General features: G+C 29.9%; 1 protein-coding gene across 2 annotated transcripts in view; it reads left to right on the top strand.

Annotated features, from left to right (window-relative positions):
• LOC136985159 (KAT8 regulatory NSL complex subunit 1-like) overlaps positions 1 to 10628 on the top strand; it is a 79557-nt gene extending 68929 nt beyond the window's left edge. For both annotated transcript variants that reach the window (XM_067282367.1, XM_067282366.1), the window contains 4 exons: positions 1908 to 2006; positions 4986 to 5115; positions 8762 to 8822; positions 9308 to 10628. In XM_067282367.1, coding sequence (XP_067138468.1) covers positions 1908 to 2006; positions 4986 to 5115; positions 8762 to 8822; positions 9308 to 9799 — 782 coding nt within the window. In that variant the 3' untranslated portion in view covers positions 9800 to 10628. The remainder of the gene's footprint in view (positions 1 to 1907; positions 2007 to 4985; positions 5116 to 8761; positions 8823 to 9307) is intronic.
• Positions 10629 to 15227: the final 4599 nt, after the last annotated feature.

Genomic DNA, 15227 nt, shown 5'->3' with positions numbered 1-15227 from the left:
CGAGAGACCATGCACCGTCGAAGAGATGCCACCCGAGAAAGTAACACCGCAGCCTCTGCGCCGATTAGCCCACACTCGAATCCCAACTGGACGGCTTCAAGTCAACCCTTCTGGAAAGAACTATTATGTGGCATAAACTGCCAATTTGGCCGGGGTTTTTTTCTTAAAAGGGGAAGTATTGGGTTGACTGTTTTGCACATGTGAAAAACCTAATGACCGGAGTCCAATCTGGAACTGATCAGGATACACTTACATGTGGGCGTGATATTTGGGGACATCTTTTGTTCAGGTCAGTTAGACGAGCAGGACGTGTCCGGTGTCCAGTCCGACCATTATAACCTTTTTTTATTAAATATAAAACCGATTTACGATCAGAGATCTTCCATCCTAAGATCCTAACGTAGGTAAAGTCCAAATGTTAACAAAATTGAAACTTAGTAATGATGAAATTTAACATTCACAAAACTAGAACAGGCTATCCATATAGTATGATATACATTCATATATGAAATACTTTTTTCTCTGTAGGACAAAATTGTTTTTTGTTGTCAAAATGTATACTAGTCTTTTGCATATTGCTAAATTTAATTGTTGAATAAACATAGGCTACTATATGATAAGTCTGTTGTTGGTTAATTTGAATCATATATTTAATTGATTAGAACAGTCTATTTCTAAGTTAATTTGAAATTAATTTATCAACAAATACTGGAGGTAGCTGAAGTCATCATGTCATGAGAATTTCAATTATTAATAATATGAAAACTTATTCTAATTATTCTTGAAATGTGAGCTCTCCCTATTATCAAATATATAGACTGATTAAAAGATATTACATTTCTCATTGTTTATTGGTTATATTAAGCAGGTTTACTGCTGTTTATATATTGAGGTAAATAATTTTAAGTTAGAGGTGAGCAAATACTCATATACTAAAACATATTCAAGATCTCAAATATTATGTTTATTTAAAAAAAATTTGAATACTACAAATACCTCCAGTATTGCTCTGTACATACATTCACAGTAGGCAGATCCAGAAGTAAGCAAAGGGGAGGCTAACTTAAAAATTTTAAATATTTTAAGTTTTAAGTTGATAAAAACCTTTTAACACGTATATGACAATTGTATTGTGAATGATCCGATAAACCATATTTGCCGTCATAAATGTTTTTAAGAACAACATTTTGAAGTTCAAACAAACAGATTTTAATTTTGTGTCAATGGTATTCTCTTGTATCTGCCACTTGTACAGACAACCAGAGGTGCTGAAGAGGTGATAATTTGTGAATAAAGCAGTAGACTAGATCTTGAATGTTTTCAAATTCCTTTATCTTTTTAAGTAAAAATGCAAATACTATTTTTGATACTAAAAGTATATGTAGCTACTAGAACCTAATATTCTGATTGTACTTATATCTAAAGTGATTTTAAAATAATATAAATAATTTAACATTAATGTTTAAAAATTTAAATCAAGAATTCTGCTTATTCAAATGGTAGCTTTGACATTTTCTCAGAGGCTACGTCAACTATATACTAATAATTACATAGAAAAGACAATATCAAAAAATAAAATTGCTTTTTTTGCTTTGCTGTAAGAACTTTTGATGATTAGAATGGAGACTGAAATTAACTGGTGACTGTCCTGAGTAGCAAATATCAGAAAATATTTTTCAAATTTTTACATTTTTACAGATATAGAACAGAATAATAATAATAAATACTAGTTTGAGACAGTGTATTTTTTTTTTTTTTTTTTTTTTTTTTTTTGTTCTTGTTGTTATTAATGTGACAATTTATATAAATCCCATTTATTCGGTGTATGTATTTGAGTCTATTTTTATTGTATACATTTATTAAATTTGATTTGTGCAGAATTTTAATTTTTGTTTTAAAATTTTAAGGTTCAGCTAAAAAACAAAAAGATCAAAATCAGAGTTTAAACTCGTCTCCAAATAATTCAAGACCATGTTCACCAAATCTTTACTCTTTTACTCAAGATGGTATGTAATGATTAAAATTTAACTTTTTTAAATTCAAATGAATATAATAAATAGTTCTGTTCAATATTAGTACTGGTTATATTTGAATAAAAGCCATAGTTACTATTTTAAATTGCATATTTTTCTCTATACTTTCTATTTGAGGGTGAATATTATTTCCTTTGCACATATCTGTTTGTGTTCATTTATTAATAAAGTAGTAAATATTTATTTATAACAGTTTTTATTTTTAAAACAAAGTATACTTGAAATAGCAACTGGTATTTTTCTTTGTAATGACTAATTTCATTTTCTATTAAAGTTTGTTTATTAAATTAATAAATATGGCACCTACCTATAGTAGTTTATGGTAGTTATTAATTTTACATTATTTCCCTGTTTTCAGAAATCTTGTTAAGGTTATCATTTGAATAACATCAGTATTTAGCATAAAGGAAATAATTAAATTTAAATGTATTATAAATTTTTATAATCATACTTTATTATAATTTATAAATCTGGATTTTCAAATTTTTTATTATAAATTTTTATATTAGAAAATAGTTTTGATTTCTAGTATAATTAATTACTATACATCCACCAAAGCCGAATTATCGGGCTAGAGTCAGCTATAATAAATAAATAATTAATATGACAATTTGGCATTAGAGCTTGGTGTTAGGCGCCATCTCTTACTAAACTTAATAATTAAAATTAAATTAAATAAATAATTTTAATAATTTGGAACTGGAGGAAAAGAAATTGGCCCGAAGCGGGACTCGAACCCACAACTTCTGCTATCCGTGCAGACACGTTACCAGTTACGCTACCCGGACCTTCGGTCCGATCGCCTCCTCCAGTATATATAAGCTAACACGACGACCATCGACAGCCATTACAATGCCGGCTGGGGACACATCAAGTGCCCACGTCCTCCCAAGGCACTCAACCGGCCATCGCAACCCCATGTAATGGCTGTCGATGGTCGTCGTGTTAGCTTATATATACTGGAGGAGGCGATCGGACCGAAGGTCCGGGTAGCGTAACTGGTAACGTGTCTGCACGGATAGCAGAAGTTGCAGGTTCGAGTCCCGCTTCGGGCCGATTTCTTTTCCTCCAGTTCCAAATTATTAAAATTATTTATTTAATTTAATTTTAATTATTAAGTTTAGTAAGAGATGGCGCCGAACGCCAAGCTCTAATGCCAAATTGTCATATTAATTATTTATTTATTATAGCCGACTCTAGCCCGATAATTCGGCTTTGGTGGGATGTATAGCTTTGTAATGGGTTAGTTGTTATTTATTTATATAATTAATTACTTTTAATATTAAAATTATAAATAGTTTTATGCAGTTATTTTACTGTATTTCTACAATGCAGAATTGAAAATTATTCATCTTAAAAAATTTACTTTTCTACTTTTCTATATAATATTGTGTTAACATGCAATATTTATTTTGAGTCATATTAAAACTTAAAGTAATTTAAAAAATTAAATTTGTGTGAATTAATATAAAGTTTTTATTATAATTAGTACAATCATTGAATAGTTATTGTTTTCTCAAGTTTTGTCAATGTTTTCATTATCAAACAAATTCAGATCTCATTTCAAAAATTTAAACAAAATATAAATGCATGTATTGGTCCACTATATTCTTTACATCTTTAAATGATGTTTAAAAATTTTCAAATTGTGTTATTGTTAATTATATTAAATTTATCCTTACAGAAGTTCTGAATACAATATATAAATCAGATAAAAATAAATTATAGTTAAAATTAAATGAATTAAATTGCTTTCAGTAACCATTATTAGTTAACTTGCAATATTTCTTATTTCATATACCAGTTAAGTAAATGATTTGGAAATAATCATATATTTGCATTTATTTAATACATATCACGTATCAAAAATCTCTGAAATATAAACATTTGTATTTGTAAGTGAAGCATCTGTTCCTTTTCACAAAAAGCAGAGATAGCATCTGGCAGCTAATAGATGAATTATTTGATTTCAAAAGAGGCCTCCATTTGGATATAATTTTTCTGAAGGAAAAAGTTTATTCTTAAATTAAATAAAAGTATTAGATATCCATGTATTTCAAATGAGTTTTGATAAAGAAATACTTTCCAGATATTTATGGATCTAGATAACTTATTAAAACTTTTATAATTTAAAACAGAGAAGATTCAGTTTATTTAAGATAAAGGATTTAAAGATCAGACATACAGTAACTATCAGTATCAGTTTATTCTCAAATATTTCTAGATATCTTTAAAATATTTTTATCAGAATACAGATTTTTTTTTTTACAAATTATTTATTTTTGTAAATATAGAACACTAATATAAATATTCCAATTATATTTATTCTTTTGAATACATTTTATTTTGGCAAGTATAAAGAGTTATTAAAGTCACAAATATAGCTTATTTAATTATCTCTAACAGGTCATCAAAATATAAAATCTCTTCAGTTAAAGAAATAAAAATATATTTTATTATGAAGTGCAGAGAAAAATTTCTACATATAACTTTTGTTTATTTACTATATCTGTTCTTTTGTCACCAATTTTTATTGATTAATTTAAGTTGTTTCTGTATGCACATTGTTGGATACGTAATAAATTTTACATTATTTGATTTTAAATTTTAAGTATTTTAAAAAATTGTTCTCTTAAGACTTACACATTTAAGTTTGTGACTGTATTTCCAAACATTCATATTCATAAAATAACTGAGTGAAATAATTATTTTATGATACACACTGAAAATAATATGCAATTTTACAGATGATTTTTCCAATATTGACTATATATATATATTTATGTTTCATTTTAGCTTGAGAAAACCTTAAAATTAAAGTGAAAGTACTTACATTTTAATGTTACAATAAAAAATAAATGTTTTTTAAAAATTTGTTCAGAAATTATGTGGTTATTAATCTTTGAGTATATTTTATCAAAAATATTTACATACATTATAAAAATTTTTCAGTTGTACCAAACTTCACTGGACGTAGACGCCGAGAGAGCGCCTTTGATATTAATAATATTGTCATTCCTTGTTGTATAGTACCAGCCATAAGGGTGGAGAAACTTCAGTATAAAGAAATATTAACACCCAAGTATGTATTTAAAATTGAATGTGATTACAAATACATATCAAACTTCTTGAGTAATTTGATAATTTTATGTATATTAATCAGTTTTAAAGTAAGGTATGCTCTAATATATATTACAATTAACAAATACACTACTTGTAAATTTCCAATTATTGGAAAATACTTTTAACAGACAGTTAACATCTTTAAAGAAATTATTTGGTAAATATGGGTAGAATAAACTTATAAGGAATTTCGTTAATCTGTAAATTTAATATAATATATAAAATAAATTAGATAGTACAGTATTTTTAAAGAAACTTTTTAAGTTTTTAGATTAATCTTTAAAACTTTTGACAATCAGAATTTGATCTGTAGTAAAATATATAATCAAAATGATGAGATTCTTTACAACTTATCATTAGGTTTTTGTTTGAAATTGGAATTATTGTTTCTTGTAGGAAATTGCTTATAACAAGCAATTATTTATTATGACATCATCGCAGTGCTGAGCTGCAATTTTTAATCATATTTTTCATTTATTTATATATTATATTTATTTAAAATATATGCTCTCCATCTCAAATTAGTAGTGACTTGCCCCATCATACTTTTCCTTTAACAATAGAGTCTATCTAACACTTTTCAAGGGAAAAGTTTTGACTTGAAATAATGTGACTTCTGGTTTGCGTTGAAAGTTTGTATATAGTAAATCGGAGCCTCCTACCCTTAAGTTGTCCATATCTGGTCTCATCTTTCATCTATCTATCCCGTTCTAGAGATTAAGGAAAGACAGATGACAGTGGGAATTTATAAATCTACAATTTTTTCAAATTGCAGCCCAACAGGCATGGCCATTTTCTTTCATTTTCTATTTTTGTTTCTTCTTTATAAATGTCATAAACACAAGTTCTAAATTATCCTTTCCTGTTCCACTTATTTGTAATGATGATAAATTACTACTTTTTTTTATAATTGAATGTGTTATTTTTCAATTTTTCAACTTCTAGTATTATTTTTATTGATAAATTATAGTAGTATTTTTTAGTGATATCCCTTATTTGAGGGATTTCTTAATCACTTACACGAAATGATACCATAAAGATCAATTGAAGAGTTTTGTGGAATAAGGTAACTGAAAAACAGTAGCTAAGTGCTCTTAGATACTTCAGATATCTAGTTAAATGTTATGGATATTGATATTGATGTTGATGTAATAAGCACTTTATTCACTTCATAACAAAACTCATGCAAAAAGAACAGTTTTTGAGGATTCCTGAAAACCAAAGGTGCTGAATATGTCCAATTGCACAAACTAGGTTCGAGAGAAATTAACGCAGTCCCAGGGAAATTTTCGGTAGAGAAAAAAAATATATTTACATTTATTGGTAAAAAAGACCAATTTGTCCTTACTGCAACCTATAACTGTGTAAATGGGCAGCGACGTAACCAATGACAGAACTGATCGGAAACAATGTAAATGTTTCAATTTCACTTTTAGCAGCTTAAAAAGAACCAAAAGAAAATCCATTTTGGGGCTGCAATTTGAAAAAATTGTAGACCTATAAATTTCCACTGTCATTCTCCATCCATCTGTCTTTCCGTAATCTCGAAAATAGAGTTAGGTAGATGAAAGACGAGATCATATAAGGAAACCTTAAGGGCAGGAGGTCCTGATTAATTATATACGAACTTCCGATACAAACCAGAAGTCATGTTATTTCAATTCAAACCTTTTCCCCCTGAAGGCAGTTAGATAGATGGCCGGCATGACTATTGTTAAAAGAAAAGTATGATGTACAGGGGTAAGCCACTACTAATTTGAGATGCAGAGCATATATTTTAAATTAATAAATTGAAAATATGATTAAAAATTGAGTCCAGCATTACGACAATGTCATTTTAGTAATTATTTCATTTGGAATTCTTTCGACACTATTTTAAGCGGTGAAATTTTCTCTATCACTTTTAATTAAAACAAAATATTCACTTGTTCTCCTACTGGAAGTTTGCAAATTAATAAACTGCATTTAAAAACTTTTTCGGAATTGTGTGAAAGCTAAATAGATCATTATTTTATAAACATTATTTTTCCCAATTTTCATATTTTTTCGTAGATTTATTATAAAATTAAAATATATTTTGACTTTACCATTTAAGCTTCATAAAAATATGGTCGCGTTTTCAAATAAATAAATAATGAAGTCAGTTAAAAACTCCATTTTTTGAAGAGAATTGGTGAATTTCTTAATTTTTCAGGAAAAAAAAATGCATGACATCGTCATGGTAAAGAATTTTTTTATTTTTGGACATCAAAAAATCTGTTAATTAGCACCTCCTGCTAAAAGCAAGTCATTTGGTGTTGGCGACGACTTAAATTTTATTTCTGTTAATTAACATATTACATCAAGTTTATAATTGTATATGCTAATCCTGCAATGATTACACGTATTTAAATTGTTCTTTTAATTTAAAAAGTTTGTATGTTAGTTTAGTATTGCGCTGGCAAATTATACTGTAGGCCTATTTAATTATTTGTACGATTTAATTTGAATTTTCAAAACTACGCGGTGATGATTTTTAATTCGTTCGTAAGTTGTTGCTTTATTTTGTGTACAATAATTTTAGGGGAAATTTTGGGTTCTGAAAATATTCTGCATCCCTGTTGAAAACATCAAATTTAACTTAGGTACTGTACCTCTTTCCGCACAACTTCTCAATTGCGGGGTTATAATTTTTGATATTCAAAAGTTTTTTATTAGAGTTCATTAAAAATAGCATGTCAAAAAATATACATTTTTTATAAAGAAACTCAATACTTCGAGATTCCAAAAATACTGAATTCAATCCAATTTGTTTTGCTTGTAAGTGCAATAAATTCTGTTACAGCATTCATTAATAGGGCAGAATGACTTATTTTCCCATTTGTTATTACACACGTACACAAATCCAGAAGCAGTAGCGAGGTTGAGGCCGACGTTTTCAAGGCGAAAACGTGTACGTCGGACGTTCGGCGCCGCTTTCCTGTAAGCCTAGAAGTTTGACAATGGCGTTTGGAAAGTCAGTGGAATCATGCTCAACATTCCAAAGGCCATTACCAAACTTCTAGGCTTACAGGAAAGTGGCGCCGAACGTCCGACGTACACGTTTTCGCCTTGAAAACTTCGGCCTCAACCTCGCTAATATAAAACTCTATCGCACTGATTCAGTTTATAATAATTATCATGAACTTTCTTGATTCCTTAAAGTTTTATGTAAAAACGATCGATGGTGATTGGTCTGCTGTTGAACTATCGCGTACAACACTAGTGTTGGGTTTTATGTTTTTACATAAATGGTGCTTTTCTGTTTGTACTAAGTCGCAGCCTTCTAATGCATCAAATGCTTCACTGTGCTTAACACAATGAAGCATTTGATCCCACATTGACATCGTTACAAATGCACAGTAAAGCAGTATTTTTTTTTTTTTTAACTTTAATGACAACAAACTGGGGATTAGTAGAGCTGAAAGAAAAATTTATTTTTCTTTGTTTCAAACAACTGACTTTTTGTATTAAAATTTGTTTTCTTATGCGTAACAAATTTTATTTTTTTTAAAGGGGTTTAAAATAGCCTGATAGCATTTTTTAATATTAATTTTAGTTTATAAATAAATAATTTTTTCCTGTAGGTGGCGCGTCATGGAGGATAAGAAAGATAATACCTCATCATCTAACAATTCAAAAGAAAACGTAAGTGAAAAAGTTTCATGTTATGTACAGATCGTTATAAAAAAAAACTAGGCACGTTTATATTTTTCTTTGGTGTATTCCGCTTTTTAAAATGTTGAAATAGGATTCAATATTTAATTCTTTTTGATAATTGGATTTTCACATCTATAAACATTTATTTATTTCAAATTCTCCAATTGAATGATAGACATTAACGATGCAAAATATTTATATTACGGTAATTTTTCGCTTATTTAAATAAGATTTGCACTGCCCTGTAAATTTTCACGAAAATTTAAATAGAAATGTTTGTTGCGAATGTAATATTTTAAATTCGATGAACTACTTGATAAGATTTCAATGAATAAGAACAATGAGAAATATTTAAAATATCTAAGAAATTGTCTAATAATGCATAAAATTCATGAATAGTCGTATGTTATAAATTATAGTTATAACATTAATATTAAATTAATAAGTTTCTGCTTTTCTTTATAAACACTCAGATTGAAGATCTTTCGGACGAAGCGTTTTCGATTCGGCACCAAAAATGTGAAATCAAAGAGAAAAAGTGGTTCACCAGTTACATCAGAGTACGAACTTACGGGCGAGGACGATCTCGCAGCCTGCGATTTGACGTAGTCCCCAACTCTCCCCAGCCTCTGAACAGCGACCAAGATCTATTTTCGGGATGTGATAACCTACTCTCTACTCCTTACTCACCAGATGTGTTCTCCACCGTTAGCTCCAGCGATATGTCGCCGGAGGAAGAGACTAAAGACAGCCTGCTAGAGGAGGAAACTAGCGATACTATCGATCAGTCACCTTTTCTACCCATAGAAAGCGCCGAAATAGCCAAACCCTACGATTTGCGCACTTTTCCTCTTTCGGAAGAGGAGTATAAATCCATGTTAAAGGAGGCAGCCGAACCGGAAGTGTCTGAAATCAGTCGACCTCGTCAAATCGAAAATCATTCGGATGTATCTGTCGTTCATTAGAACAAGTAGAGCGATTCGAACAAAGCCGCTCGTGTACGGGGTAGAGAAAAACGTAATCATTAATGTATCGGCTTTAAAAAAAAATTTGGTCTAATTCCCGAGAACTTTACATTTTACACTATTTTGATCGACCAATCGAAAGACGGGTAGTAGAAGTATCCAAAAGTGCATATCAGCATATTTAAAAAATACAAAAAAAAACGAAAGAAAAAAAACAAACATGTACAGGCATTTTTTCTGCATATGTGTCGTCGCTGTTGGTTCGTGGCTTTTGGTACGTAGCGTGTCACGCAGGTTCCGTGCACATTCTAGAGTTTAAAACCGACTCGTCCGCTATATAAACATAGTGTATATATTGTGGTTAATTGCACATAAATATTAGACACTTGTCGCCGTATGCGAGATGGTCGGATGTTATAGATCTGTCATTTGGAGAATAGGGATTGGTATCATTGTGTAACTCAATGTTAAAATCCTGTAATACGTGTTTTTAAAAGGTGTGATTATAAACAGCACGTAGCTTCATTTATCCGCCACGCTACACGATTTAGCGTCTTCTTTACTATACAAGGTGGCCGTTCTCTACGAGAACGTGTTCCACTTAAATATATCTGTGTTTGTATTTTAAAAAAAATGGCCGATCCCTTAAGAGTTAATTGGTCGTCGACTCGTTCCTCTAACCTTCGCAGTTTCTAGTCTGTAGTTCCAAACAGCGGCCGACGTATTTACCGTAATGTTCCGTAAACGACAAATCTTGGTACATCCTATCCATGCTTGTAAAATTTCCATACAGTGTAATTAAAGAATTTCTGGTAATTGTCCAAAAGAAGTTTGTTTTAATGTTAAAGCAGAAAGAAAAGTTTGAAAGGAAAAGGAAAAAAAAAGAAAACATTCATTTGGAATGTTATTAAATTATCGAAAAAGTATTATTTCGTTCACAAAAACATGAGATTTTTTGTACGATGTTTTGTTCATTTGTAATAATACTTTTTAAGTTTTTTGTTGTTTGTTAGAATGTTTTTAAAATAATATTTTTACATTTGGAACAATTTCCTTGTTGGTTTAAAAAGAAGCACAAAGTTTGACAATGCCAACTTTATTAAAAGAAAGATTATAGTATGAAAACTTTTTACTTTCTGTTTCTCTTAAGTTAAACAAGCATTAAAACACGGCAACTTTTTTCTAACTACAGATAATACTCGCGATTCATGTATTATAATGTGGAAAGCCCTTTAATATGCCAAACAAAACGACAAAAAAATACAATTGCTGCAACTATTTTGATCGCTTAGTGAATTTCTTTCACGCAATAACTTTTTTCACCATTTTAGAATTTTTTTTACATTAGCATTAAAATTTATAGAATTTTACATATAATGTAATGTAAAGTTTTTAAATAGAAGAACAATTCAGAGATAATTTTTAATAAATTTGGCACGTTACGATGTTTTGCATAACGATATGTTTACATTGTTTCAGCCTTTAAAAACGGCAAAAATAATATGAAGTCATTAGTCAATATTTAATTTTAAAAAATATTGTGATTTTACAATAGTTTAATTATATCTATTAATATTTTCTTTAATAATTTTTATATATTAATCAAGCTACAGCTATATTTATTTTAGTAATTTATATTACCACCTTTCCAATTATGGGTGTGTATCCCTTATCTGGATAATGAAAGTAATAATAATTAAATATATAGTAAACTTGTTATTAATGTTGAATTAGAGGAATAGTCAACAACTTATTTAAATAATAACAAAGAACATAGAGCAAATGATTATTCCAAAAACAAAACTGAGATTCAAAAGTATAATATTTGTTATTTAAAGTAAAATTATTGAAATTTATATAATACAGTAGACTCGCGATTATCCGGCTTAATATGGTAGAAGGCTGGATAACGGAGATTGAAGATAAGGCATTTCCTGTACAGTCAATATGTCCTATGTTTACTTTTCAACTGTTTTTACGGTAGTGTGATAATGTTTTGCTAGAATTTTCAGCAAAAGCAAGCCAGTAAGATGCCTGCAATTACCATGACGCATTATCCACAGAATAACCGTTTTATGGAAACGTTTGCGACACATTATTATTATTATTATTACTATTACTATTTGATGATTATATATATAAAAACTTTGACGTATGTTCGGGAGTCTATTGTGCTATTAATCTTTAAAATTTTTCTTTGCATAACTATTGTATTGTAATGACGATTTTAATATGTTTTAATAGAAAATTTCTATTAAATCTTAACAGCTATATGTAATTTGCTATAAATTTTAAGGACTTATCACATCAGTTTTCAATAGGAAAGCTCTCAGGTAGCTGTTAAGATTTATTACAATATTGGACGTAAAGCAAATAATTATTATAAGGAAAATTTCTAGTTTGAGCCATTAATTTAAAAGAACTAGTGTTTTGTAATTAGTACAAAATTGATTAAACAAATCACATTAAAACTTTTCGAAAACAAACAACAAAAACTCAACATCCTAACATCAGTGAGGATTAAGCATTCGGGACTAAATATAACATTGTTTAATCAGTTTTACTCATACAGCATCTCTGGCTTAGTCCGCTTCTCAAAATCCAAACAGGCCCGCAGAAGATTTTCCAGTATTTAAAATGGAAAATATTATAATGAGTTATTATATCACCCCCAAAGTTTTTGGTTTCGTTTTCGGAACTTAATAAAATACTTACAGATTTATATTGTAAAACTATTACATGTACAGAAAAAGAAAAATGCTTAAGACAATTTGGTTGGTAACATACTTTCCAACCTTTAGAATGGGGAATAGCTGGGACGTTGGTAGAAAAACGCTGACAGCATAATAAAGAATTTTTTCGCTTTTTAAGTTAACATTGATATTAACATGCGTGTGTTAACGTGAATGTTAATGTTAATATGTATATTAACATTAACATTCAATTTTATTTATTAGATATTTATTTCTGCGTATGATGTCTTATAAAACTATTGTCATAAATACTGTCAAGAGTATGGCAACAGCTTTATCAGGGATGTAGCCAGAAATTTTTGAGTGTGGGACACCCATGGGAAGGAGTTTACGATGTTGCAGGGAAAGGAGCTTTCAGATCGGTGTAAATTTAAGTCAAATTTTTCAACTTTTCATTACATAAACACGTGTCCTAGTCAAGCAATGTGTATAACATGGCAAAAAGGATAATTTTCAGTGAAGAGACCAGTTTTTAAAATAAACAATGCTAACAACAAATAAAATCTCAATTACATCAGACTCCAAACGAGATATGACGCGTGACACCTCTCGACTTTTCAAACCAAAATTTAATAGCATCAATGTCCCTTATACACAAGCTACCATGCCAAATTTCGTTTTATCATCATTACTCCATCCTGAGATATTAAACGAAATAGATGCCAACACACACGTACTGTACATGCATACATAACCACATAAATTTATAGCCCCTTTTTTGCTTTCTTGTTGGGTTCAGAGGGTCTGAAAACGGAGGGTTAAATTTGACGTGATTCCAATACTTTCCCGGCTGTTATGTATACGTAACAAGGGAAAATAAAACACTCGTTAATTCGATTAAAATGAGTTTACCAATGAAACAAATTTAGTAATTAATTATATATTATTATACTAGCAGGTAAGCCCGGCAAAAAATAAAAACAAACGTTAAAGTTATATCGTACTCCTAACCTTTCTATTATAACTATATTATAGTATTTGATTTATATTTACAAAGGTTATATTACATAGAGTTGGCACTCGATGTGATAAACTCTTACGTAAGATAACCTTTCTTGTTATATAAATCAAATACTATAATGTAGCAAACATTAAACCGAAAACCATATACAGTAGAACCTCTATTATCCGGACTAACTGGAGATGAAGGTAGTCCGGATAATCGAAAAAGTAATAATTGACAATGCATATAGTATGAATAATTTTTATTTGTCTATATTTACATATAACTTCAATATTAAATTATTTTTTATTAATAAATTCAATTAACGAATTTTGTTTAACCACTCGGTTACATCTTCTTTGTCACATTCAGCACATATTGAAATTTGTGCTATTGCTTCCGCACTGTCTCCTATACCACTTTCTACTGTTACTGGAATTTACTAATGGTCTTTTCAAAATTTTGTTCCATGCATTCCATCACGTATGTACAGTACATAAATAGTGTCGCAATTCGCAAAGTGCAAATCAGCAAATTCGTACAATTTTTGTTTATTTTGAAAAATCCGGATAATAGAGGTTCTACTGTAGTTTGGTTATTTCGGCTTACCAATGTCACGTTTATTGTGATACTCGGATAGTACGAAATGGCACAAATTCAATGGTCAAGTAGATACCAGTTGAAAATATATCTTAAATTTTTCAGATATAATATTTTCTAATGTTAACTCTAAGAAACTATACCATTCACAGCCGAATATCAAACGGTAATCTGTCAACCAATCAAATTTCGGAAAAAACGGACCAAATATTTAAACTCGGCACTCACGAAAAACACTTATTGCATTTTGTGCTGGCTGGTAACCTTGTATTACTAATTTTCCTATTCCAATGCCAGCATACCGCTGGTCCGATAGAAAGAGGGAACCGTTGCGGAAGGGAGTCGAAATTAATTCGACAAAAAGTAATCGTTGACCTCCCGGAAGAGAGGATGAATGGTCAATAACTACTCATTAATACCAGTCCACTATTAATATTTGAAAAATGATGGGTTGTGAAGGCCACGCACGTGATCGAAGTTGCTAACCTTAACGACTTCGTATGACTCGTTTAAATAAAAAATATCTTGTAAAAATGCTAGAATGATTGCTTTTATGTAATAATAAATTTTGGCAACAGATTGTATAAACTATGAGGAAAAGTGTGTTCTCGTAAATATTGCCTATATGGAAAAATTATTGGGCTGCGATTTGAAAAAAATTGTAGACCTGTCGTCACCTATCTATCTGTTTTCCTTAGGGTCGATTTACACACAACAGTGACGTGCCGGCACAGTGCAGTAAGCATCGATAAATATAACACATAGCCAATCAGTTTTATGTACTACACTTGTATGATTGACAGAATACAGATCACGTGTCGTAGATGAAACTCTGATTAGCTATGTATGATGTTTATCGATGTTTATGCACCAAACGGTCACTGTGCTGGCACGTCACTGTTGTGTGTAAATCGACCCTTAATCTCGAGAAAGGAGTTTGATGAAAGTCGAGACCAGGTGTGGAAAGCTTAGGGCAGGAGGCCCAGATTAACTATTACGAATTTCCGGTTTAGAACGGAAGTAACGTTACTTTGATTCAAAATTTTTCTCCAGAGTCTCTATATGACCGACACGACTTTATTGCTAACAGGAAAAGTATGATGTACAGGGGCAATACTACTACACTCCACGC

This window comes from Centruroides vittatus, unplaced genomic scaffold, assembly GCF_030686945.1.
Source record: "Centruroides vittatus isolate TY-2023 unplaced genomic scaffold, ASM3068694v2 contig_955, whole genome shotgun sequence".
Lineage (NCBI taxonomy): Eukaryota > Metazoa > Arthropoda > Arachnida > Scorpiones > Buthidae > Centruroides > Centruroides vittatus.
Note: the sequence above shows the minus strand (reverse complement) of the source record. Positions and strands in the feature narration are given on the sequence as shown.